A 27,966-nucleotide genomic window follows, 5' to 3' on the forward strand; every position below is an offset into this window, starting at 1 on the left:
ACAGATGACACGTGTTTATTTATCGAAAATAGATTGTAAATGAAATGGAAGAGAAAATAATGGCAGTGTAAAGAAACCATAATCAAGCATCTTGAAGACCCCGGAGCATTGAAGCTTTCGAGCAAAATGATGTCCTGGATGCCGGACATTCATTTGACATGATGCAGTACGTATGTGAAAAGTCAGCATTTCAGGAGTTAAAATGAATGCAGTACATTTGTGCTTGTGAACAGACATGAGAATAATTCTTCATTTAAATGGGTTTGTATACATTTCGTCTAATATAATTCTCATACAATCGGTATCATGATCATGTCTGTCACATTGCAACTTCCCATATTTTACCTAGGCCTAATAAAATATATTTATAGTTTTCGACTTCATAGTCCTACACATCGCTATTAACAGAAAACAGGTGTAATACGTTACAATCAATTTAATTCTGAACTGAATTTTGACTTGCTATCTATAGACTATTAATTAGTAATATTTCTCCTGGACTTCTAAAGTTGAGGATGGAAAAAGCCAGAACAACACACATCCAACAATAACTGTTTGCTCGAGTTGTTTCCAGAAATAAGGCTTGTGATCTGCTTGACGTAACTCAACACAGAGAGGTAAGCGCACAGTAAAACGGCGAGGTAGATGCTTTCAGTGATGGGTGATTGTGAAACTATAACAACAATCATAAAACAATTAAAGACACAAACCTGCAGCAACATTTGTGCTTCAGTGTTTGTACTGCATAAAAGGAAAGGTGCCATAATCATGACAGAATTTCTACATCCATACATTTGCTTTTCACTTTAGGCAGAATATTCAAAATGATTTAGCAAAACTTTAAAAAGCTAGAAAAATAACCTGTCACCAGTTTAACCGATTCCATTTTTTTAATAAAAAAACCTATAATACTTGAAAAAATAGATATTTAACAATGTTAACCTAAACAGTCAAGTCATTTCTCGTCATTGGTAATTGTTCCCGCTGACTAGTGAGTTTGTTGTCCAAAACAATAAATAAAATGATAAATTAACAAAATGATCAAGATTTATTCCATGCCCAACTTTCTATGCATGCCATAATATGTTTTGGTATAGCACATGATCTGTAACGCTTAAACATGACATATTGCTGGTCTGAAGACATATGTATACATATTCACGTGTATGCGCACACACTCACGTCACGCACGCCCGTCCCAGTAGCAATGTTGTTGTTTTGGGGGCAAATAAACGTCAGGAAGCATCTCACAAATGGTTTGTGATTGTAATCTCTGATTTCAAGTAAATTGTTTCTACCTCAATGTGCTTCAAAGCATCTTCTTTATTTTCATCACAATATCACGTTGTCCATATTTCCTCACATGATCCGTTTGAGGCGTTGAACATGATTCCTTAGATAGGAAACAAATGATTGCCGCTTAAATGCGAACATGTGGAGTTTGTGTTGTCCCGTGTAGTGCTGCCCTGGTGAAGATTCATATTGTCCTTGACGATAATCTGTAGGAAGGAAAGTCCATATTCATGACTGTACCTGTAAATCAAAAGAGAACAGAACTCTTATCCATAACAGTCATTTACAATTACATTTACTAAAGTAATCCAATATATCATTGACATTATGACACTTGTTTAGTGGGTAAAGTTTGGCTCCCACGGGTCAACCAGATATTTTTTCATAATAAAATGATTTAAATAAAAGATGTTAAAATCTGTAGCTGCTTCTTTATTTTAGTAAAGAACTCCAAGAAGCCAGAAGCAAGAACTATTGATTTTAGAATACATTATATAAACAGGCTTTGTTGTAGAAAAGATGAAAACAGTAATATTAAGATAGGGTTTCCCAGGCAATGGTCGATGGTTTTATATTATATTATTTTTTTTCAATTTTATTCAGTATTTACACTAAATAATTGAAAAAAATAGGAAGTTAAATGGGAAGCGGTAACACTGACAGTAACATCATGTTCAACAATGGCAGCACTGACAATAAAACCACTGTTAGTAACGCTCTAGCCATGATGGACAGAGGCCACTGGGCAAATTTGGCTAGGATGCTGGGGTTACTGTTACACCCCTACTCTTAAAGGATTAGTTCGCTTTTGAAAAAACTTTTGCTGATAATTTACTCACCCCCATGTCATCCAAGATGTCCATGTCTTTCTTTCCTCAGTCGAAAAGAAATTTAGGTTTTTGATGAAAACATTCCAGGATTTTTCTCCATATAATGGACTTCAATGGGAACCGGATGGTTCAAGGTCCAAAAGATAGTGTTAATAACAGTTTCAGATGCAGCTTCAAATGTCTTTAAACGACACTAGACGATGAATAAGGGTCTTATCATGCGAAACGATCGGTTATTTCAAAGCTTATTCCAAAAATGTAACTTTTCTAAGGACAAATGCTAGGCTTTCTCCATTCTGTGAGGCGCGTTTGCAACGTCACGTAGTACGTAATTACGTTCAAAAGGTCACGGGCGACGTAGCCGGAAGTACAGAGTCAGATTGTTTACAAGTTGAACGCATAGGTTGAACGTGAAAACTAACTCAAACACCGTTTACAAAAAAGGAATTAAAAGGTAAAACAACGATGTCAGATGATTTTGATTCTGTACTTCCGGCTACGTCGCCCGTGACCTTTTGAACGTAATTACGTAATACGTGACGTTGCAAACGCGCCTCACAGAATAGAGCAAGGCTAGCATTTGTCTTTAGAAAAGTTACATTTTTGGAATAAGCTTTGAAATAACCGATCGTTTCGCATGATAAGACCCTTATTCATCGTCTGGTGTCGTTTAAAGACATTTGAAGCTGCATCTGAAACTGTTATTAACCGTCTTTTGGACCTTGAACCATCCGGTTCCCATTGAAGTCCATTATATGGAGAAAAATCCTGGAATGTTTTCATCAAAAACCTAAATTTCTTTTCGACTGAGGAAAGAAAGACATGGACATCTTGGATGACATGGGGGTGAGTAAATTATCAGCAAAAGTTTTTTCAAAAGTGAACTAATCCTTTAATATTTAAAACTAAAATGTAACATATAGATGTTATTCTGTGTTTGGTCAGTATTTATCAAAGAATACTATTCTTCAACAATGAACTCTATAATACCTGAAGAAAACAACCCGCTAGCATTCGAATTCATTTTAATGGTGATTGTTTGACTAGCGGATAATCCCCTGCATTAGCCGAACACATTTAGAAATGTGCCATATTTGTTCATTGAGACTTGTGGACACTACATTATGGACTTTTTTAAGCAAATTACCTGAAGCACTAATTGGCTGAAGATGTCACAAGAACATGCAGTCTTAAACATTTACATCCTTTTGGTGCTTTTACAATGTAGTAACATAATTAAATTAATTTCTGGCAAAGATACTACATTACTATAACTATTTTGGCTATATTATTTTTTTTTAACTGTAAAAATGTCTCTGATTATGTAGCACTGACATATTTTCATGCTCCAAAATAATTAGATATTTAAAATAATAATTATATCATTAAAGCCACAATGTGTATTTTTCTGCTTTAAAAAAAAGCAAAAATAACTGTATCTATGTTATACATTTCTATTAGATGTGTACTTATATTATCCCGACAGTTTCCACCAACTTTAAAATACGGAGAAATGTATAGTTTAATTCGAAGACACGGGACGTTTCTTTATTTACATTTCGTCGCCCGTCTATGGCATCATATAACCTTTGACTCCTCTATTTTCTCTAACTTCCTGTGGAACCCGGCGAACCCCGCCAAACAGAAAGGGGAACACTGGACTACCGCCAATAAAGCAAAGAAAATGAGGAAGAAAAAAAAGTTGTATGTATTTTTATGCGTGTAAATCACGCGCTGACGAACTCACGTGGTTATGCCAACACTTCCGGTAGACGCTTCTTCGTTGGTGTTGTTCAGCGGTTTCTTCTTCCGGTCGGCGGACTGTGAATATCGAAACTAGGAATCGAAATTTTAACTTTTGAACGATTCCGGGAAAAACGAAAAGTTAGTCTCGGTTCCAATCGATACTCGATTCTCGATACCCAACCCTATTTATTACACATCTGCAGATAGAGACAGACTGATCATTCATTGTAGCAGCTAGAGCATTTGCGGCAGATCAGAAAACGACCACAGCGGCGTATTTGTAATGATTAGACACAGCTTCCACCGTTGAATGAATATATCACTGTCCTTCGTGTCAAATATACATTTCGAATTAATAATTGTTCCTAGATTAACAAAACCTCGTTGACTGAAATCCTATTGTAAACCTAATCCTCTGATCATTCGGAATTGTTGTTTCCAGCCATTTCGACGCGTGACATACGTCACTCACGACCACACATTAGCGATTGGCTATGGCAGATCGTGAGTGACTTTGGGCAGATCCAATAGATTTGAACTTTAATAGTGAACCCGCCTACAAGGAAGGAAACGTTTCTTAATGGTGCGGTTTCAGACTCAATGTGAAAATGAAATGTACTAGAGTCTGGTTGAACCAGGCTACGAGATCGCCCCTGTGACGGTTTCAGTGAGTAACTCGTCATTTCTGAGTTACAGGTGATTTGGCTGAAGGGCGTGGTCATACACCTGAAGGTCATCATGCTGCTCAATAAAAGACTGGGACCGAGATGAGAGCGAGAGAGAGTCGATTGAACTTGTGTTCATTTGTTCGCTTGAGGGTACTTTGGTGTTCCTGTCACGAGGATGAGGAGGACTCGTTGAGAGGTTTTGGAGTATGGGAGATCACCACCGTCGCTTGCGCCACTTCATGTGGGATATCTGTTGTCGCTGAACGTTTCATGGACTGAGATGGGCTGAACTGCTGTTGTTCATAAGTACACCTACGTATCTGCTGACACCCTGATTATCATTTACACTGATCATTAATGTTTTTTGTCTTTCATGGATAAATAAACTCATGAATTATGACAACTTGCGTGTGGTGACTCCCTTACTTTGTTGCGACTCAGAAGAGATCGTAACAAATGGGGGCTCGTCCGAAAGCGAATTTGTATTATTAAATGAAAGTTGATTAATATTTGGAATTCGTTGATGTCGATTCGATTGAAGTAAAATATGTAAATATTGAGCTTTCGATATGCACGTTGTATTGAGTAACGTAAATTGTTATTTCGTTTAAATCGACTCACGAGTTTGACAGTAGTTCGCAAGGGAAGTGTATTTTTTTTTTTTTTTGCAGGGATGCATTGTTCATTTTCTCCCTGGTAGGAATTAGCAACGCTTAGCGTTGATTTGTTATTTTGCCTTTTTTATTTTTGTGCAGGCTTTTGGGTTAAGTATACCGCCGTGGTTTTGGATTGAGCTGTTTGTTCAGTTTTTAAGCCATCGGTATTTTGGTGTTTAAAAGTCGCTTGAGTCTTGAAAGCTGCACGAAGACTAGGCATAAGTTAGTTTAGTGGTTGGGTAGGTAGTTTAGAGGGGGAGAGTGAATAATTGTTTCACCTGTATTTTTTTTTTTTGTTCCGAAAGGAAAATAAATGCACTTGCTTTTTGTTTAATAGTAGATCTAGGCTATTGTAGTGAGAACATAATGTCGTCTATAGAAGAGTTTATTAAGGATCCTAATTCGGAGGAGATGTTAAATTCTTTTGTAAAACAACAATTATGGGAACTTGTAGATCATTTTAAAATCAGTGAGGTAGATAAGAAAATACGGAAAAAGGAATTACGTGCGGTTGTGAAGAATTGGTTATGTGAAAATGGTCTTATGAAAAAACGCGACATTGAGGCAAAGGGTTCGTTAGATATTTTTTCCGGATTATCTTTTGAGGAAAGAAAAGAGATTTTGCACATGCAGCAGCTTCATGATCAAGAGTTTCTGAAAGAAGCAAAACGTTATGAATTTGAGATTGAAAAAATAAGAAATGAGAATGTGCTCCGACAGCGTGAGATTGATTTGGAAAAAATAAAATTAGATGCTGAGAAGTCCGCACGAGATCATGAGCTGCAGGTGGAGCGATTGAGATTAGGAAGGGAAGGAAGGTCGGATGTAGGGGAGAGAGGTTTGGGTTTACCTGGAGGGTTTGACTTGGCCAGTAATCTAAGTTGCTTCCCAAATTTAATGAATATGACCCTGATGTTTTTTTTTCCTTGTTCGAAACTATGTCCGAAGAGAGGAATTGGCCGAGGTCTATCCGAATTGTCATGCTTCAAACGGTGATCACAGGCAAGGCTCAGGAGGCATATGCATCGCTCACAATGGAGGACCGTAAGGATTATGACAAGGTAAAAGTAGCTATTTTGAAGGCCTACGAATTGGTTCCTGAAGCCTATCGCCAGCGATTCCGAAGCTGGAGGAAGGGTGATCGTCAAACTCACTCTGAGGTGGTAAGGGATTTGGTTTCTCATTTTGATCGCTGGTGTGCTGCCTCTGCTGTTGATAATTTTGAAAAGCTGCGTGATCTGGTCATTTTAGAACAATTTAAAAATATTGTGTCCGATGATATTGCTACCTACATAAATGAGAAGAAGCCTAAGGACGCGATAGAGGCGGCGGTTTTGGCAGATGATTATGTATTAACGCATAGGAAGGTATACAGAGAAGACCGATCAGTTCAACAGAGTGGTAATTTCAATGAGAGTAGAGTTGGGTTTAAGAAATTTGAACAATCGTACCCTTCAAAATCAGAGAACACTGGTCGGATGAGATCTGATAGAGACTTAGTGTGTCATTACTGTTTCAATTCAGGACATTGGAAAAATAAGTGCCCAGTATTAGCTGCTAAGGGCAAGTCTGGGAAAAAGAAATCATCAGTTAATCCTGTGTTAGTAGCTGATGTTACTGAAACTACCAATGACTCTGAGCATGGTACTTTCATAGAGGTGGCTGAGGAAGTATGTGACTCCAAATTAGTAGCCATGAAACACTTTGTACCATTTATTACGGACGGTTGTGTGTCTTTGCCAAACTCTGAGAGTAAAATACCAGTGAAAATTTTGAGAGATACAGGCTCATCAGAATCTTTTATTCTTGAATCTGTTCTACCCTTTTCTGAGGTATCAAGTGAAAAGAGAACTGTTCTGATTAGAGGAATTGGATTAAACATTCTTTCTGTTCCTCTGCATAGAGTACACTTGACATCCGATCTCATTTGTGGAGAAGTATCTTTAGGAGTTCGTCCGTCTTTGCCAGTGGATGGGGTTGCTGTCATCTTGGGTAACAATTTGGCTGGAGGTAGAGTCTGGCGGGAGGTTATTCCACCTCCTGAGGTAGTGCCTATTCCAGTCACTGAGAACACCGACAGTTTGCATCAAAATTTTCCTGAAGTGTTCACAGCTTGTGTCATGACTCGCGCAAGGAGTCGTGAGATGTCACTTGAGAAACAAGGAGTGTCAAAATATGTTGTTCCTGGGTTATCCACCCTTTCGCCTATTTCTCATAGGGAGTTGGTGGATGCGCAGCGGGAGGACCCGGAGTTACAGAAGTTGTTTGATGCTGTGATTTTGCCTGAAGAGGTAAGAAGTACTGTTAGTGGGTATTTTGTCCAAGATGAGGTTCTTCTAAGGAAGTATTTTCCCTGTAAGAAGGTTTTACTAGAGGAGTGTAAAATTCAAGTGGTGGTGCCTAAACGATTTCGAGATGTGGTATTACAGAATGCACATGGTGAAATTGCTGGACATTTAGGAGTAAAGAAGACCTATGACCGAATACTGCGACAATTTTATTGGCCTCGTGTGAAAAAGGATATTGCGTCTTTCATTAGAACATGCCACACTTGCCAGGTAACTGGAAAGCCAAACCAGTTGTTGAAACCAGTACCTTTGAATCCCATCGAGGTTACAAGTAAACCGTTTGAGCACTTAATAATTGATTGTGTCGGACCACTGCCTCCATCTAAATCAGGGAATTCATATCTGCTGACAGTGATGTGTCAGGCGACTCGGTATCCAGCAGCTTATGCTATCCGAAAAATTACCACCAAGGCAGTTGTTAAGGCTTTGACCCAATTCATATCGATTTTTGGGATACCTAAAATTATTCAAAGTGACAACGGTACTAATTTTACATCTCGTCTGTTTGCTGAGGTTCTGAAGGTACTTCAAGTGAAACATAATCAGTCAAGCGTGTATCATCCTCAAAGTCAGGGTGCGATTGAACGGTTCCACCAGACTTTGAAGTCTCTTTTGCGTGCTTATTGTGTGGAGCTAAGCCGTGACTGGGAGGAGGGTTTACCCTGGCTATTACTTGCTGCTAGGGAAGTACAGCAAGAGAGTTTGGGATTTAGCCCGAATGATTTAGTTTTCGGTCATCGTGTACGTGGACCTCTTTCTGTTTTGTGTGAGGGATTAGGTGGGGAGGAGACTCCGCAAAAGTTGGTAGAGTATGTAAATGGTTTTCGTAGACGTTTGTTTTTGGCCGGACTGAGTGCACAGAAAAATCTTGTTTTGGCACAAGAGAAGATGAAGAGTCACTTTGATAAACGTGCTGAAGGTCGTGTCTTTACGCCTGGTGATCAGGGACCATCTTCTGGGTCTCCTTTTTGTGCTAAGTTTACTGGACCATATACTGTTATTCGGAAACTATCTGATGAAAACTATCAAATTGCAACTCCAGATAGGCGAAAATCTAAGCAGTGTTTCCATGTAAATTTGCTTAAAGCTTATCGTTCTCGAAATTCTGAAGTCCAGTCAACTCAATCAGTTGCTCCAGTTGTTACTGCTTCTTTTGACTCTTGTCAACCTTTTGTTGAGGGAGAAGTTATGGTTGAGGATACAGTTGTTCCTGAAGATTGTGTTTTGTTACCTCGACTAAAGAATTCAGAGACCCTTCAGAATTTAGGTGCTCTGTTTTCACATTTGACAGAGGCTCAAAATAAAGATCTAACACAGTTGTTGGGGGAGTTTACTGGTTTGTTTTCAGATATACCCAGTCGTACTCATCTGATACAACATGATGTTGATGTGGGAGAGGCGCAACCGATTCGTCAGCGTTTTTATAGGGCTCCCATCAGTAAGAGAGAAGCATTGGAATCTGAGGTTCGATATATGCTTGAGAACGGAATAGTTGTTCCGTCGTGCTCAAGTTGGGCTTCACCTTGCTTGTTAGTACGGAAAGCAGATTCAACTTATAGATTTTGTACTGACTATCGCAAGTTGAATGCCATTACTAAGCCCGATGTTTTTCCACTTCCTCGAATGGAGGATTGTGTAGATCAGGTGGGTACAGCTAATTTTGTGAGCAAGTTAGATCTTCTTAAGGGGTATTGGCAAGTGCCGTTAACTCCTAGAGCTAGGGAGGTAACCTCTTTTATTACATCATCTGGATTATACTCGTACTCCGTTATGAGTTTCGGCTTACGAAATGCACCTGCCACCTTCCAGAGATTGATGAACCGAGTGGTTGCTGGGTTGGAAGGGTGTGCGGTGTATTTAGATGATGTTATTGTGTTCAGTGAGACTTGGGAGGAACATTTGGTCCGTTTGCGAGCTCTGTTAACTCGGTTGATTGAGGCATGTCTAACAGTTAACTTGGCTAAGTGTGAGTTTGCCAAGGCGACTGTAAGATATTTGGGGAAAGAGGTAGGCCAAGGTAAGGTGCGTCCACTTCAGGCCAAAGTTCTTGCCATTCAGCAGTTTCCTTCTCCGTCTACCAAGAAAGAACTCATGCGTTATTTGGGGATGGTCGGTTATTACAGGGGTTTCTGTCCAAACTTTTCAACCGTGGTTTCTCCGCTGACTGACTTGCTCAAAAACTCAGTAAAGTTTGACTGGAGTGAAAATTGCCAGAGAGCTTTTGAAAACATTAAATTGTTATTGACTTCTGCTCCTGTTCTAGCTGCCCCAAGGCTGGATATGCCATTTAAGTTACAGGTGGATGCCAGCCAGGTTGGTGCTGGAGCTGTCTTATTACAGACCGGGGAGGATGGGTTGGACTATCCCGTGAGTTTCTTTTCTCGAAAGTTTAACACCTATCAGAAAAATTACTCCGTAATCGAGCAAGAGGCTTTATCTTTAATTTGGGCACTTCAGTTTTTTGATGTGTATGTGGGGGGAGGAATGCTGGTGGAGGTGTTTTCTGATCACAATCCGTTAACATTCTTGCATTCTCTACAGTCGCCGAGTCAGCGCTTAATGCGTTGGATACTTTTTTTACAACCGTACAATTTGGTTGTTAGACATATTAAAGGATCAGATAACGTAGTGGCAGATGCGTTATCTCGTGTTCCTGATCTGATCAATTAGTGCTATGGTGATATGGTTGTTTCTGTTTTTCTGTGCTCTCTTGTCGTCTTAATTTGCTTTCAGGATCCAGATTGCTGATGGCAAAGTGGGGCTGAAGGGTGAATGGAAATAATTGTGGTAATCATGGTTTTACTGTGATCAGAGGTGGTATAACAATGTGCCTAGAAATATGATTAATAAATTTATGGTGTTGGGTTTGTTGTTGTTTTTTGTTTTTTTTTTGATCCGATTTGTGACGGATCTCTTTTAAAGGGGGGTGTGTGACGGTTTCAGTGAGTAACTCGTCATTTCTGAGTTACAGGTGATTTGGCTGAAGGGCGTGGTCATACACCTGAAGGTCATCATGCTGCTCAATAAAAGACTGGGACTGAGATGAGAGCGAGAGAGAGTCGATTGAACTTGTGTTCATTTGTTCGCTTGAGGGTACTTTGGTGTTCCTGTCACGAGGATGAGGAGGACTCGTTGAGAGGTTTTGGAGTATGGGAGATCACCACCGTCGCTTGCGCCACTTCATGTGGGATATCTGTTGTCGCTGAACGTTTCATGGACTGAGATGGGCTGAACTGCTGTTGTTCATAAGTACACCTACGTATCTGCTGACACCCTGATTATCATTTACACTGATCATTAATGTTTTTTGTCTTTCATGGATAAATAAACTCATGAATTATGACAACTTGCGTGTGGTGACTCCCTTACTTTGTTGCGACTCAGAAGAGATCGTAACAGCCCCCTATAGCTTTAAATAGGGCACTATTTGAGGGGACAGCCATTTGTAATGGTGTCCAAAAAACCATAGGGGACATTATCCAATTGCACTATAAAAACATGATATAACATGGACGAAATCGCGGAATTCCAGACAGAAAACCAGAAATTTACTGTAAAACACGGAATTTGTCAGATCTTGGATGAAAAGTTGGTCAGTAAAATTAAATAAAATTATGATATAGACCAGTGTCTGTGAATATATAAATGCATAAAGACTATTTTAATAGGAATCATGCATGGTCTGCATGTCTCATTGAATGAATGTTGTTAATGCGCTGTTTTTCACTTACCACACACACACACATACACTGAGGCATGCATGGCATGACGCTCGCAATGTTTTCAGCCTATATGAGGATATGAATGCATGTACTTCTTCTACACATCCGCTCTAAAAAACACTTCAGCAGCATTGTACCACTTCATTTGAGAAAAACTATCGTCATGTCATAACACAGAGACACAAAGGCTCTTTGCTTGATGGAAATATGCAGACACTCTCTCCTGGTTTTGTTATGGTTCTGGATTTATATAGTTTTATATAGTTATAGTATGATATATAGCCAAATTGGTTTGGAACAGTTGTTGAATAAACAATTAAACTGACAAATTATGCCTGCCTATCTGTGTGACTGATAGTTTTATTGATCACTGAAAAAGAATTGGATTGAATTGGAATGAATTTGGTTCAATAATATAAAAAATGAATGTAGTAAACTACTGTTGCCATTTTGCTGTAGCTTGCTACATTTCCCAGGGGTATAGCTTCATTGTAGAGAAGCATCATTTAAAGGGGCGGTTGATTATGATTTCACTTTTCTAACTTTAGTTAGTGTGTAATGTTGCTGTTTGAGCATAAATAACATCTGCAAAGTTACAAGGCCCAAAGTTCAAAGCAAAGGGAGATATTTGCTTTTTTAAGAAATCATTTTTAAGGACTACAACAAATGGCTGGTAGGAACTACACAAGCTTCCTCCCAGGTTAGCGACATCACTAACCCTAGAATTTACATAAACCCTGATCCCCGATAACACGCAGTCCATGTTGAGAAGAGGAAGAGCTGTTGTAGTCCAGCACATTGTCAGTCAGATTAAACTGTAACATCCGTCTTTTCACATGCAATAGAAAGTCACTCTGTGTGCATCTCACAACAGTTCCTATACGAGCGATCTATCCACAAGTTTCCTACGCCCCATGAGGCCTTGCGTCAAAAGTGAGCGCGACTTCCGGTTGGAAGTAAACAAAGCGTGATTTGACATGCTTGACACTCGTTCATTCAACAGTTGACAGTCATTCAGGTTATAGCGATCCAAACTAGCTAACGATGTGGGAACACAACCTCAACGAAATTCAAAAGGGTGAAATAACAGTACCTTTACCCTCCTCAGTAGTTGATTGGGAGTATTATAATAACATTATTAATAATCAATACTCATCAAGGCATGGTGACAGACAGTTGTGCGAGCTGACAAACAATTAAAATAAAAAAATACACACTTAGTCATTGTGCTTTGGAGTTTATTCAAAATTATAAATGAATGTGCTACTTGAATACATTTGGTATTCTGTCAACACAGGCTTTGATCCTGAATTTAGGTGTAACATCAGTAGCGAACAGTCAATCACATGCTGATAGAGTCTATAGAATATTAAGAATTTAAACAAATGTACACAGGAAGATTCGTCGTCTTTTGGGAGGTGATGGAAACTGCAGTCGTTGGCAGGATCAGAGACGGGCTCTGGCAGGATCACACAGATTTAGTTTTCAGCTTATGTTCCCTTTCGAAGGGAACTCAACAATACGTCGAATGACGCTATGGGGGAACGTCTCAGGCGTGACAGGTGTCTGAAATCAAATATCAACTCACAGTAATCAGGTTGACCGGCGACAGCCCGTGCATCATCAGCTTGAATGATGAGCGCGTCAATCTGGATGTATAAGAAGGGCGCCTTGAAACCGTGACAACATCTTTTTCGTCTTCAGGGACTGTTTGTCTGTTTTCGATATCAACGATTCAAGATGAAGCGTGCAGAGAAGCGGCAAAAGAATACTTTCCGCAAGTGTGCTGATCCGTGTCTTAGATATTTGACACCGGAAGATCCACACGATCTGTGCGTGTTCTGTCTGGGTGAAGAGCACGCGCGGGAGGTTCTCGAGGGAGCTTCTTGCGCGAACTGCGAGGGTTTTTCCATCAAAACTCTCCGCTCTCGTCTGTCCCTCTTCTCGAGGGAAGTGGGTACGGCATCTGAACCCCGCGGTGCTGGTCCCGCTCGGGCTGAGGCTCGGCGGCGATTGAGCTCGTGGGGCTCTCAGATGGAGCTGGCGGATCAGCTGGAAAGGGGCGTTAACCTTTCGGATGATTCGCCAGCTGACGAGGACGTATTACAGATCAATGATGAGGATGTGCTCTCTCTCTCTGATGGATCTGTAAATGATTCTCTTCGGGCCGGGCAAGAGTTGGCTTTGGATGATGTCAGTTTGGTTGAGACCGAACCATCTCAGCCCTCTTGTCCAGTGTACGCTGAGCTGGTGGATGTTATGGGGCGCGCCACGAATAGATTACAGCTAGAATGGAGGCGCATCCGGGAGGAGCCCGTTCGTGGTATTTTGGACGACCGGTTCCTCCCCACCCGTAAACCACCAGCTCGGTTGAGCCTTCCATTTCTTCCTGCTCTCCACTCTGAGATCGAGAAGGCATGGAAGAACCCGTTCTCTGCGCGTCTCCATCTGCATCAGCGGGCTAGTTTCGCTGATGTGGAGGGAGCCGCAGAGCATGGGTATGTGTCGATGCCGCCAGTAGACGAGACTTTGGCTAACTATCTCGCCTCTGGTCGGCCATCATCACTAGAAGCTCCAACCCTGCCATCCAAGGCGCTCAAAACAACTTCACGCTTGAATGGCAGAGCGTACAAGGCGGCAGGTCAGGCGGGTGCGGTTCTGCACACCCTCGCGGTCCTTCAGGCCTACCAAGCTGACCTGCTGCGGGACCTCGATCAGGGGGCTGGTTTGTCCCCTGACGCGGTCGCGGAACTGCGCCGCACCACGGATTTGACTCTCCGGGCCACCAAGCAGTCTGCGGGTTCCATCGGTCGTGCGATGGCTGCTATGGTGGCCACGGAGAGGCATCTGTGGCTCAACCAGGCTGACATCGGGGAGAAGGATAAGACTTTTCTCCTCGATTCGCCGGTTTCGTCTTCTGAACTTTTCGGACCTTCCGTCGAGACGGTGGTTGAGAAGTTCAGGGAGGCGAAGGCGCGTTCCGCGGCATTTAAGAGCTGCATACCGCGGAGGTCCTCGGCCCAGCCCAGGCAGGCGGGAGAGCCCGGTCCGTCGTGGTCTGAGCATCACAGGCGGGCCCAGAGGGCTAGTGTCGCCTCCCGTGCGCCCCCTCCTTCCAATAGGGGGAGCAGGGCGCGCAGGAGACGAAACTCCCGCGGGAGGCGGGATCTTAGAGAGGTGATGCAGGATAAACGTTCTTAGACATCGCCTCTTGGGATCCTGTCTCCTAACACCATCGCTCCCAGGCTCTTCCTACATCAGGCCTGGGGTGGGGCCCATGATGAGTTAAGAATTTCTGATGGCCCGCCTCAGCTTGGTGTTAGGAGCGCCTTTGTTTCCCTGGTTTATTAGTAAAAAATAGTGGAAATGGTTTTTGAAAAAGCAATGACTCTGTTTCTCTTCTTTTTCAGAAATCGTCTCCTGTACAGAGCCGGGGATCATGGTGAGCGAGGTGATGTGTAAAAAAAAAAAAAAAAAAAAAAAAAAAGAAAAAGAGGGAAACAATGTGACTGCCAGGTTACAGGCCTCACTAGGCCTTCCTGGTTATGAGCTCCCACTTGTTGTGGTCGCCGGGTTATAGGCCTCACCAGGCCTTCCTGGTTATGAGCTCCCACTTGTTGTGGTCGCTGGGTTACAGGCCTCACCAGGCCTTCCTGGTTATGAGCTCCCACATACTGTGGTCGCCAGGTTACAGGCCTCACCAGGCCTTCCTGGTTATGAGCTCCCACATGCTGTGGTCGCTGGGTTACAGGCTTCACCAGGACTTCCTGGTTATGAGCTCCCAGATACTGTGGTCACCAGGATACGAGCTCTCACATACTGTGGTCGCCAGGTTATAGGCCTCACCAGGCCTTCCTGGTTATGAGCTCCCACACATTGTGGTCGCCAGGTTACAGGCCTCACCAGGCCTTCCTGGTTATGAGCTCCCACATACTGTGGTTGCCAGGTTATAGGCCTCACCAGGCCTCCCTGGTGATGAGCTCCCACACATTGTGGTTGCTAGGTCACAGGCCTCAAAGGGGCCTCCCTGGTTATGAGTTCCCACATACTGTGGTGGTCAGGTTATAGGCCTCATCAGGCCTTCCTGGTGATGAGCTCCCACACATTGTGGTTGCTAGGTTACAGGCCTCAAAGGGGCCTTCCTGGTTATGAGTTCCCACATACTGTGGTAGTCAGTTTACAGGCCTCACCCAGCCTTCCTGAATGTGGGCTCCCACATGATGCGGTAGCCAGACTACAGCCTCACCACCTTCCCTGAGCACTTTGCTCCCACTCTGTGGTCACCAGGCTTCAGGCTTCATTGGCCTTCCTGGTTGTGAGTTGTCACATGTCAGGTTGCAGGCTTCACCAGGCCTTCCTGAATGTGAAACCCCCACTTTTCGTGGTCGCTAAGTTGTAGTGGTGAGTCTTCACATGTCAGGCTGCAGGCCTCAGCGGCCTTCCTGAATGTGAGCTCCCCATGCATTGGGACTATCGGGTGTTAGGCCTTGTCAGGCCTTCCTGATTATGGGTTCCCACTTGTTGTGGCTGCCAGGTTACAGGCCTCAAGTTCGGCCTTTCTGAATTCAGAGTGAAGTACACTAACTCCTACTTCACCTATTATTGTGGTAAATCACATGACGGGATGTCTTGTGTACTTTCTAAAATCCATTTTGTATGGTAAGGGTCATGCGTGGTATGCTTCGGTCCCTTCTTATGTGGCTCAGACCCCGGTCTTCCCTTGGGTCCCACTTTAAGTGGCGTCCTGTCACTGGCTACAGGGACGCCCTTCTCTGGCTAACTTCTGGAAGAAGTAGCTTCCACTTGGTGGAGTAAGCTCCCACAGGTTGTGGTCACCAGGCTGGGTCTCACTGACCGTCCTGAGTATGAGCTCCCACCCAATGTGGTCGCCAGGTTACAGGCCTTACCAGGCCTTCCTGGTCATGAGCTCCCACACACTGTGGTCGCCAGGTTACAGGCCTCAACAGGCCTTCCTGCTTATGAGCTCCCACATATTGTGGTTGCTGGGTTACAGGCCTCACCAGGCCTTCCTGAATTCAGAGTGAAGTACACAAACCCATACTTCACCTATTATTGTGGTAAGTCACCCGACAAGATGTCTTGTGCACTTTTCAAAATCCATTTCTTATGGTGAGGGTCACGCGCAGTATGCTTCGGTCCCTTCTTATGTGGTTCAGACTCCGGTTCTTCACTTTGGGTCCCACTCTAGATGTGTCTTTGTCGCAATACATTACGACAGGCACTTCCCTTGTTCGGGCTATCTCCCACAACTGGTGGTTTTAGGTCTCATTAGACCTTTTTCGAAGGTAGCCCCACATTGTGGGTCTGTCAGGTTCTAGCCTCTGGCTTCCCTGAAGGATGAGCTTCCACATGCTGTGGTCGTTGGGTTTTAGGCTGCACAACGTACGGCCTTCCTGACATGAGCCCTCATGTATCGGAGCTCCCCACACATGGGGTCATCAGGTCTTAGGTCTCTTTGACCTTCCTGATTTTGATCCCTCTCTTACTTCCTCAGTGCTCAAAAGCGAGCACTGGGTGGAAACTTGTGGATTGAGTGTACGATTCCCATTGGTTCGAGGTTGAGTCACACTCTCCGGAGGATCCCGTCTCTGTGATCCGAAACTCGATGGTTTCGGCCAGCTTTGCGGGCCTTCAGTTTTTGGATGCCTTTTCTAGGCAATTTCCAGAGGCTCTGTCTTGGACGGACAGGCTATGGCCAGACTGTGTGTCTTAGTACAGATCACCAGGCCAGCCTGGGGGCATTTCAGGAGGAGTGGTCTCCTGAATAGTGACTGGCTGGGGGTCTCTTTGGCCCCCTAGCCACACTCCCTAGAAGGGACCCCTTCTATTTTGAAGTTGTGGTCCTAAAGCCTTTGAGCTGGCCCTGATTTACTCACGTTATTACGTTCTGGTTTTTCTTGGTTCATTAGCTTGGGCTATGACCGGTAGGGAGTGCTGTCACTGACAGCCCGATGTAACATAGGGTGAGTGGTTTCAGTGTTCCTTGGAATTACTGGTTCTGACAGTTGTCACTGCCTTTCGGCATGCACTCCCCTCAGCATGGCGGAGTGGGTATTTCGTTCCCCATAGCGTCATTCGACGTATTGTTGAGTTCCCTTCGAAAGGGAACGTCTCAGGTTACGACTGTAACCTATGTTCCCTGAGAACAGGGAACGAGACAATACGTCTCGTTGCCATGCCTCGGGGCCTGCCTGCAACAGTCCCTTCAGACGATAGGATGTTGTCACGGTTTCAAGGCGCCCTTCTTATACATCCAGATTGACGCGCTCATCATTCAAGCTGATGATGCACGGGCTGTCGCCGGTCAACCTGATTACTGTGAGTTGATATTTGATTTCAGACACCTGTCACGCCTGAGGCGTTCCCCCATAGCGTCATTCGACGTATTGTCTCGTTCCCTGTTCTCAGGGAACATAGGTTACAGTCGTAACCTGAGACGTTCAAAACAATCACGTTTAGTTTAGTCCGGTTATACATACAACCGCGAACAGCACATGTTGTCCCTGAGCTCCGTAACGACATCTCTCATAAAGATTTGCGTCTTTAAATAGTAAAATAATTCTCCGAAAAACAGCTAGCCTCTTCGCTAACTAACACACAAAATACCATTGGAATGCTACTTCCGCCGCCTCACCGGAAGTTTCACCCACTTTATTTTTTACAGGACCGCCCCTCGGAAACTTGTGGATAGATTATCCTGACAGAATATGCTAATTGAAGATAGTTAACTCCACATCAGAAACATAAATTCATCAACTAACCATTCAGAGACCATTCAGAACCATTCTTCTTAGTCTCTCCATCTTTGACTGATTCTGGTTTAAACATAAAAGGCAGAACCGTTTCTGACATTTTATCATGTGTCTGCTCACTGTGTCGGGAGCAGCAGCTCATTTGCATTTAAAGGGCCAGACGCAAATTGGTGCATTTTTGCTAACCCTCAAAAAGTGGCAACTTTAACATGCTATATAAAAAATATCTGTGGGGTATTTTGAGCTATAACTTCACATTAGGGGTGCACGATATATCGAATCAATATCGTTATCGCGATATCACGTTGCTCGACATACATATCGAAAGTCTCGCGATATTTATGCAATATTTTGTTTATGATGCGTCCGTCACCGTTTCATTTCCACCGATTCATTTCCTGATTCTGTCAGAAAGAACAGGGGAGATACTTTGTTTTTCTCAAGAGTCGCTATTCGCTTCAAAGCTAATCGCCGTCACTCTCTCACTTCTCACTTGCTCTACTACCACACAGTCCGCCCACACACACACTTGCCCCGGCCGGCTCGACGCGCACAAGCATAAACATCAGGCCACCTGGCAACTTCATGCGTTTTCACTGATCGGGTATCTGATTTATCAAAATACGATCTTTAATTCCCGCGCTATATGCAGATTCAATGTAGTGCGCGTAAGTTACGTCACCGAAAGCAAATGGGCTGCATACGATCATCAGGTAAAATAAGATCATACATTTACTTTTAATGAAGATAACTGTGTAAAAGCGTCTGCGACTTACTTTCCCTTTGATTTGCCATAGTTTGCGCGTTGGCATAATGAAGAGATGCTCAGCTGATCTGCGTGTTGCAATCGCGCGCGCGTCGTCATATCTGGCCATAACATGACATTAAGCCTGTAACGTTCTCATTTTTAGCGTTTTTGGAAGGAGTCAATTTTACATATGTGGTTTATTCAATAACGAGATACATTTACATTTGTCCAGTTTCGTCTGGAATGCGGCCCTTGACCACCTCCTGAAGTGGTTTGAGCGATTAGATTCAAATACCGGTAACGTTACGTCACATATGCGTTCCACAGGGCATTTACAACTGGTCTTTTCACGATCAGATAGCTATCCGGTCAAAGAAAACGCATATAGTGGCGTTTATGTTGCATATAGTGTGTTCTATGGACTTGCTTATTTATTGTCTTTTACACTGACTGTAGTGTAGGTCTACACAACTAACATAGTAAAACATGTCCTGTTCTGTAGACATGGTTATTATTTATATATTCATGCTGTACCAGTCCAATATGACTGTCAGTTGAAATAAAAATTATGTTGTAAGAAAAATTGTTTTATTTATTAATCTTTTTTTGATGTTTTCCTATAACTTTTGTAGTTTTACATCCATTTAAAAATATCGAAATTAATATCGATATCGCAATATTCATTATCGATATCGCAATATCACATTTTTGTCAATATCTTGCACCCCTACTTCACATACACACTCTGGGAACATCAGAGATGTATTTGACATCTTGTCAAAAGGGCATTATACCACCTCACTCAATATAGAGTGACTAAGCTCACTACATTTTCCAAGTAGCTTGCCCAACACTGCTAAAGCAGCAGCCCTTCCGACGCAATCAGTGTCTGAATTCACTCACTTGTTTTCATTCAGTCCTTCAAGAGGACTATATTAGTGGAGTAATGTAAGGAATTTCAGACTTAATGGCTATTTTTATGCAACTGGTCTTAGGAGTAGGCCTTAATTCAATTAGGAAATTTAAGAAGCTTTTACAAACGTGCCTTAGAAAAAAAAAACAATTCTGGTGTGCAGCTTCAGACAAAACAATGTCTTTCAGTTAAAATATCTCAAACATGCATTTTAATCTGGGACAAGGCTTAAGGTTCGTCTGTGAATCCGGGCACGAGTTTGATTTAGAAGTTCAGAGGAAACTCTTAACTAGGATGTCTTAGAAATATCAACACTGTGCTGCCGTGCAACTATGTCAGTATCACGCCTTCGAAAGCCAGAGCTGTTTCTTTTGCACTGCAACAACAACTGCAGCGAGTCACAAAGTCACGCTGACCTATTCAACACCTGTGAGCTGTAACACAAGCCAATAGCGCGAGTGCCACACATGACAACAGCATTATTCAGTCGCTCTTATTGTGACTTGCTCACCATATTTTCCAGCACATGCCTCTATATTACATGAATTGATAATAAATTATATAAGTGTTCAGTATTTAAGTCGTAAAGCGAGCAGGATACAAATTTTACTTATGGTTTTGCCAAAGCAGGGTCTGCGAATGAAAAAATAATTAAATTGGCTCGAAACCTTTTATGCAACACATTTACACATTTTGTTATGGCTTTGCCTATGACAATTATGTATGTATATATATTTGTATATGTATACAAATAATCTAAAACAAAAAAATTATGCGAGAGTGAGGGCAGGGCCTTGATTTCGCTGCTTTACTTCCTGCTCACTACTTAAGTAGGGCCCTATGATTTCCGCGATCACGAAATCGCAGACGGAATTGCGGAATTGGCAAATTAACGCGGAATGTAGTGTTTATTTCGTGGAATTGTACACATTTGGTTTGAAATTCTGTTTTTCTGTGGGAGAAGAACGTATGTCTGGTGAAAATGCAGACCGGGGGAACCAAATCTGTGCGACGCAAACCCCCAACCCGTCGTTTCAGCTCCAATGACGAAATCAAAACAATGAAAGCATGGCGAAGCGGCTCTCCATTTGTCTGCAAACAGTTAAGAAACTCGACGCTATAAGCCGTCAGTGCCGACCCGAGAAGTTCGCACGTGACTTTTATGCAGTGTTTCCCACACATAGACTAATTTGCCGCCACATACTGCGTTTCATTTTTTAACACTATTTAAAACACGCAGCGTATTCTTTTAGTTGTATTTCCCCGCTCTCCCTCCGTCTCTCTCTCACTCACGCGTCTCTCTCACATACACACACACAACGTGCACACCGCGTCTGTCTATGAGGCGCCGGACTGGACAAAAGCGAAGCGAACTCTGTGAGCGACAGAGTGTGACTTTTTTTTTTTACTTTAATATAATTTATATTACTGGACATTTTAAAACTCATAACCATATTTTTTTGTTACTTGAAGAGTGCAGTGTTGTGTTGCATCATGCACTATTTGTCCTGAAAAGGCTACTGAGTAAATATCTGTATTACCTCAATAAATTTAAGGTCATTCCTAATTTATTTGAATTTTGTAATACATTTTTATCATTAACTTAAAAATCACACTCTTTTTACGACTAAAATAAAAGTCAAGGAAAAAAAAAAACAAATTCCCAAAAATTAAACGAAAAAAAAAAACGGGAAAAATTTTTTTTTTTTTTTTTTTGGGAAAAAATAAAACGGATTTCATAGGGCGCTACTTAAGTTCCAAGATGTCAGCGCCATATCGGGACACTCACGGCTTCACTACTGACCAATGGAAGAGAGTCTATGAATGATACTAAGCTCTGGTGTGTCTGAGCCTCCCCAGCTCTACAGCGCCCCACAATTTTCCAATGTAAATCTGTGGTGAAAAATGGAACTGCAGCGCCCCTCTTAAAAAGATTCACTGGGGCAGATTTCAGGCTGTCCCGCTTATTTTCACGTTACTTTAAGTGAACCTCGCTCCAGACCAAGACGGTATCAATCCACTTCAGCTATGTGTTTGCATCAGGTCAGTAACTAGTTGGCATGTCTGTTCTTCCTATGTGGAGTAACATATCAAAAGAATGAAAGTATGAATCCTTTAATTGAAAACGTGCTCCTGTGAATTAAGGCAATTCAAAGAGTGTTCTATGTGTGTGGTATGTGTAAATAATGACTAAATAATCAAAATAACAAAGTTACTAAATAACAAAAAGTAAGGAATTACAATGTAATTTAATTTCTTCTGATGGAATTGTATTAAACACTGTAATTACAATGTAACAATTACAATATAATTGTAATTAAGACTATAGAACAATTCTTTATAAAAACAATAGTGGACTTAACATCAAAATGTAATGTTAAAATATGTTTTTAATGTAACCACACTTTAAACACTTTGGTCAGTTAATTAATAATTCATGCAATTGTATATTGTTTACTTAAGTGCAATTTCATGTCTATCCTTGTACTATTCATCTGGTTAAGGGTGATATGGAATTTATAAAGTAATTAATAATAAGTAATCCAATACTTTTTTAAGAGAATAATTAGCACAGTAATCATATTACACTGTTGAAAATATAATAAGTAGCAAGTAATTCATTACTTTATTTACAAAAACTGCTTGTCAAGTAACATTAGAGCGCCACCCTCAGGCTGAATAACGCAAACACTGCCAAAAGTGTGTCGGCATGTGTTCAGCGATTAGAATATAAAACTAACAAAACATTTACCATAAACCACTGCTAAGACCCAGAAATCTACCCTACCTAAATGTACGGCCAGGAGCCGCTCCTGGTTTTAGGGCCAATATTCCTGGGCCGTGAGGACCTATATGAGAGTCACATGACAGCTACTGATCAACTGTAAGTGCCAAAGCTTCCTGGATTATGAAAGTATCCACAGCTTGAAATAACACGACCTTTGCTCAAGTGAATGTGACAGTCAAGAGTGTGTGTGTGTGTGTGTGTGTGTGTGTGTGTAAAATCTATAAGCAGAACACACATTACAATATGACATGGTGGGTTTCTCTACGTCAATCTTATTTCTGTCTTATTTTTCATGTGACCAGACCAGCTTTCCCTCAGAAAACATTAAACACATATGGACAATGCAACACACCAATATTAAAGTGGGTCAGGAAACACCCCCAGCTCAACTGACCCTGCGTTCTTAATTTCCATGTTCAAAATATCGGTTTTCATTTTTATTTAAATAAAATAAAATTTTATTATTATTGATATTATTATTATTTAAATTCATTTAAAAGCGAATTTGCATGTTTTGGAGAAAGATAAAAGAGGTCAAAACAAGCACATTGCGCCCCCTAGTGTGAACAAATAGCACAGACAGGAAGTCTGCATCATCATTTGATGTTGGAGTTGGAGCTACACTGAATGGGTAATAATTGTATATAAACCTAAAAGTATTTAATTCATAGGCTATTTATTAGAAAAAATATTGGCATTAGAACTATTACAATTATAATATTCTTCAAAAATGGCTAATTCTAAAATGGACACTTTAGCACACATGCTCAACGTTGTGTTTTGATGGATGTGCAGTGTTACATACCTCATCCTGTCTGAACTCTTCTTGTTATTGTGAAAATCCCATGAAAGGAGCAGAAAGTAAGAAGAACTTGATGATGTGGTGTGTCCATTTAGTCCGTTGTTGACGTTGCAAGAGTTGATATTCCAGCCAATAGGCAGATGGGGGTTTTGTTCATCACAGTGACGTCATAGCGAATCCCTTTTTGAGCTGAATTCGTGATTCCCTCTTGATGCTGTTGCAGAGCAGAAATGTAGATGCGTCACCACTGTGTGTGTTGTGGGCTACTACGTCGTTGTAGATCGCTCTATTATATTCACATGTGATGCGTGGGATGAGCCTCTAGCTTAGTTTAGTTTGACTAGGCCTAATAAGAAGGTAAACCTGCCTATCTGAGGGTTTATAATTGAATGTCGTTGTTTTATAATAAAAATACCAGAAGCATATTTCATGAGAGTAAATTAAGGAAACAATAATACCCCAGTGTTTCCAGAATAGTCTGTAAAGTTGCTATGGAAACACATTTAGTCTCTTAATGGTGGCAGTTTCCACCTCTGTCCACAAGATACCGCTATTGTATTATAAAAAAACACCTCGTGCCCAGAATTGAGCGCACATTGTTGGAATCGAGCCTCTGCTCATGCATTCCAAGCGCATCTGTTGATAATTTGAGGAAATAAAGAAGCTTACGTCAAAATAATGCTAATCATTGAAAGTCTATCCCTGCAGTGCTTCTAACATAGTGCGAATGAAATTATCAAGTAAATATAAGATGCCATAACATCTCAATGCTAATGCACTGGGACCGATTTATGACACAACCTGAAAATAAAGTATGCTCCTAAAATTATTAATAATCTCAAATCTGGGTTGCTCCGATCGTTCTCAATGAAGCACGGAGATATATGATTCTCAGATTTCAAAATTAATCGTTAGACATAAAATAGCAAGCTTAAAAATATGTGAAAATAATAACGATAACAACAGTAAATGAGCTGGGGTAAGTCGCTTTCCAAATGACCTTGCAGATGAACTGTCCTCGTTAGAAAATGAAATAATAAAAATAACAACAAGATATAGGCTTGCCTATGTATGTATTTTGGTCCTATTATTTTTTTTTTCCAAATAAGCAAATTGTATGTAAACTTGATCGCACTGTCACCGAATTTGTTGAAAAACCAACAGATTACGCACCAATGAATTTGTGGACTAAGCCTACGAATAAAGTGCTACACATTTATTTAATTGGGTTAATATATAATAGAATACGTTATGGGTTTTTTTTCCCTATTTGTTTATTTTATATTTGTGCCTACAGCTAGCCTACGTCTCGCGCTTCGATGATCGGCGATCACAACAATGGAAGACAGTTTGGAAAACAATCGAACAATCACGTTATAGCAAAATCCGCTCCAGAAGTCCTTGTTCCACGCAGATTATCGGACTTCTACTCAAGCCAGCGCGAGGGATGAGGATGTACTCACAGTCACAGAGAAAGATTAGCTTCTTTGGGTCTATAATTGTCTTTCAACATTCATACATCAGTAAGCTTCCCTGCATATGCTTTACGCGGGCTGCAGTTGGTGTATTTGACTGAATCCCCATCCTCTGAATCCCGATAGTCTGATTTGGAAAGGGATGTTTTGCTGTCACTCCTTTTAAATTCCTCAAACGAGGGTTGCTGCTGACCACACGTTACATGTGTGTATTGCATCTGCTCCCCGTGCTCGGTCTCCCTGTGGTAGAAGTAATTGAAATTGGACACGATGACGGGCACTGGTAGAGCAATGGTGAGCACACCAGCTATGGCACATAAAGAGCCCACTATTTTGCCACCGATGGTGACTGGGCACATGTCCCCGTAGCCTACAGTTGTCATGGAAACCACTGCCCACCAGAAGGCATCGGGGATGCTGCTGAACCCCGACTCGGGGTCGTCCGTCTCGGCGAAATACACGGCGCTGGAGAACAGTATAACTCCAATGAAGAGGAAGAATATGAGGAGACCCAGTTCTCGCATGCTCGCTTGAAGGGTCTTTCCCAGGATCTGAAGCCCCTTCGAGTGTCTGGAGAGCTTGAATATGCGGAACACCCGCACCAAGCGAATGACCCTCAGGATGGCCAGAGACATCGCTTGCTGGCCGTTGGCCTGATGCTCGGCCAACTCCAGACCCAAGGTGATGAAGTAGGGAATAATGGCCACTATGTCGATTGTGTTCATTATATTCTTAAAGAAGGCTGGCTTGCTCGGGCACGCGAGAAACCTCACGAGAAGTTCAAAGGAGAACCAGATGATACAAAGGGTCTCCACGATAAAGAAGGGGTTTGTGAAGGGATTGGGTTTCTTTAAACTGGCAGTTCCGTTTATTACGATGCGCTCGTGCATTTTCCCGTCCTCCCTAAACTCAGGTAAAGTCTCCAAGCAAAATATGACAATTGATATCAAAATGACGAGCACTGACACTATTGCGATGCCCCTCGCGGGTCCAGAGCTCTCGGGATACTCGAACAGCAGCCAAACCTGCCTCTGGAACTCGTTTACTGGCAAAGGTCGCTCTTCCTCTTTGATGAAGCCCTCGTCCTCCTTAAAACTCTCTATGACTTCTTCTCCCAACTCGTAGAATTTGATTTCCTCCATAAATATGTCCACGGGAACATTGACGGGTCTCCTCAGCCTGCCTCCAGACTGGTAGAAGTAGAGGATGGCATCAAAACTCGGTCGGTTCCTGTCAAAGAAGTACTCGTTCCTCAGAGGGTCGAAGAAGCGCATTCTTTTCCTGGGGTCACCGAGTAAGGTGGCAGGGAATTGCGCCAGGGTTTTCAGTTGGGTTTCGAAGCGCAGTCCGGAGATGTTGATGACCACCCGCTCGCAACACTCCTGATCTGCCCGTTCAGGTTCGTAAACATCTTGGGACAGGACTGTCAATGCCACAGTCTCGTCGAGGTTCTCCCCGGGCACCACAGTCATGTTTGTCCCCTCAAAAGGGCGAGTCGTTTTCGCGCCCCGGTCCTCGCGCTGTTCGTGGAAAATGATCCAAACACTTGTAGAGCGGCGCGTGTCGCGTCACTTCGCGCGCATTTTCCTCACAGAGGTGTCTCCTCATTCCCTCCCCAGGAGGAGGCTGGCAGTCTGGACGATTGGCTGTCACATTCACAGCATTTTAAGCAGCAATGCCCTCCCTCGCTCGCTGCGAGCTCTATGGCAAGCCGGAGCAGCATTTATTCCTTTAAACAAATTGATATTATATGTTACAGGTGCTTGCATGGTTTTCAGTAGTCTATTTGTAAGGAGACTACGTATGTCATATTCACTAGTAACTGTACAATAGCCTATGTGTGTTAATAACAATTTGTGTGCAATATTTCTATTTGAGTATGTTGACTTTATCACTAAATCATTAATTATTTTTTTGTGCAATATTTCTATTTGAGTTAACCTATAAAGGTTTATGTTGACTTTTACACTAAATCAATACTTTACTTGGTAACACTTTAGAATACTGTTCCTTCATTAATGAATTACTACACTGGAACAAATGAGTAAAGCACTATTAACACTCCAGTAACTACTATCAACTAACAAGAAACTCTGATAAACAAATTAGTAAGTAATATAGCGCTCAGTTGAATGTGGTAGTTCACTATTAGCTAAAAAATTAGGAGCTACTATTTTATCATATACCTCTCAGAGAACTAAGGTTCATAATTAACTTGAATAATGCAAAATGTATAAGTTCTAAAGTGGAGATCATAATAACCCAATATTAATGACTGAAGTATTACCAAATCCTTCAAAAGGAATTACTAATTATTTGAATCAGTATGCTAAAGTGAAGAATAGATCATGGTAACACATTAGTCATAATGACTCTCCATTGGAAGGAATTACTATCCAAAACCTTACAAAAAAAAAACTCAAAATCTTTCAATGACTTCTGTAATTACTATGGAGTTATCTTGTTTTTCACTTTGAATACTGATCCGAATAATAATTAGTCATTCCTTCAGAGGGACTTGGTAATACTTGAGTCATTACAGTTACCAATACCTTCAATTTAGAATGAACTATATTATATTCATTATATAATGTATTATTAAGATAATTATGAACCTGTAAATAGCAGTTTTGTATACAGTAGTCCTCTGAAAGGTATGAACATTTTTTAGTTACTGATTAATAATAACTTACCACATTCAACAGAGCGCTATTACTCACTAATTCGTTCATCGGAGTTTCTTGTTAGTTGATAGTAGTTACTGGAGTGATAACAGTGCTTTACTCATTTGTTCTTAGTTACATTAATATTAATGAAGAAACAGCATTCTATAGTGTTACCAATTGATTTGCCAACCCTCCCATCCCTATTGTTACTTTTGCAAACCTGCAAACCACAAAACTAGCACAACTGCATGAACTGGTATAAGCTGTACACTGAAAAACATTTGTAATTGTTTACAGAAAAATACTGTAGTCAAGTCACCTTCATTTATAAAGCGCTTTTAATAGTATGGATTGTTTCAAAGCAGGTTTTCAGTTATAATAGAAATTACCGTAACAGATTGTTTAGGCTTTAAAACAGCATTACGATAAAGTTATTGTCCAGCTAAAGTTAGTTTTGATTGATTCACTTCCGTTGCGAAGATCAATTAACTTAGGGGCCGCCAACACTAATACCGCTCTAACAGAAAAACTCTCTGGC

The 27,966-nt window shown here is 41.7% G+C and overlaps 1 protein-coding gene across 1 annotated transcript; it reads right to left on the minus strand.

Annotated features, from left to right (window-relative positions):
- On the minus strand, positions 1-26,389 carry LOC120462305 (shaker-related potassium channel tsha2). Its single transcript, XM_089126728.1, has 2 exons — positions 23,291-26,389; positions 1-1,533 (listed from the first exon to the last, which is right to left on the minus strand). Exon 1 carries the CDS (start codon positions 26,232-26,234, stop codon positions 24,801-24,803), a length of 1,434 nt encoding a protein of 477 aa, XP_088982854.1. The 5' UTR covers positions 26,235-26,389; the 3' UTR covers positions 1-1,533; positions 23,291-24,800.
- Positions 26,390-27,966: the final 1,577 nt, after the last annotated feature.

The sequence above is a fragment of the Pimephales promelas genome, chromosome 24 (genome assembly GCF_988280905.1).
Source record: "Pimephales promelas chromosome 24, fPimPro1.hap1.1, whole genome shotgun sequence".
NCBI classification, from domain to species: Eukaryota; Metazoa; Chordata; class Actinopteri; order Cypriniformes; family Leuciscidae; genus Pimephales; species Pimephales promelas.

What these genes read in the sequence shown, in the direction of transcription:
- LOC120462305 (XM_089126728.1), bottom strand. Translation starts at nt 26,234, where the DNA reads ATGACTGTGGTGCCCGGGGAGAACCTCGACGAGACTGTGGCATTGACA.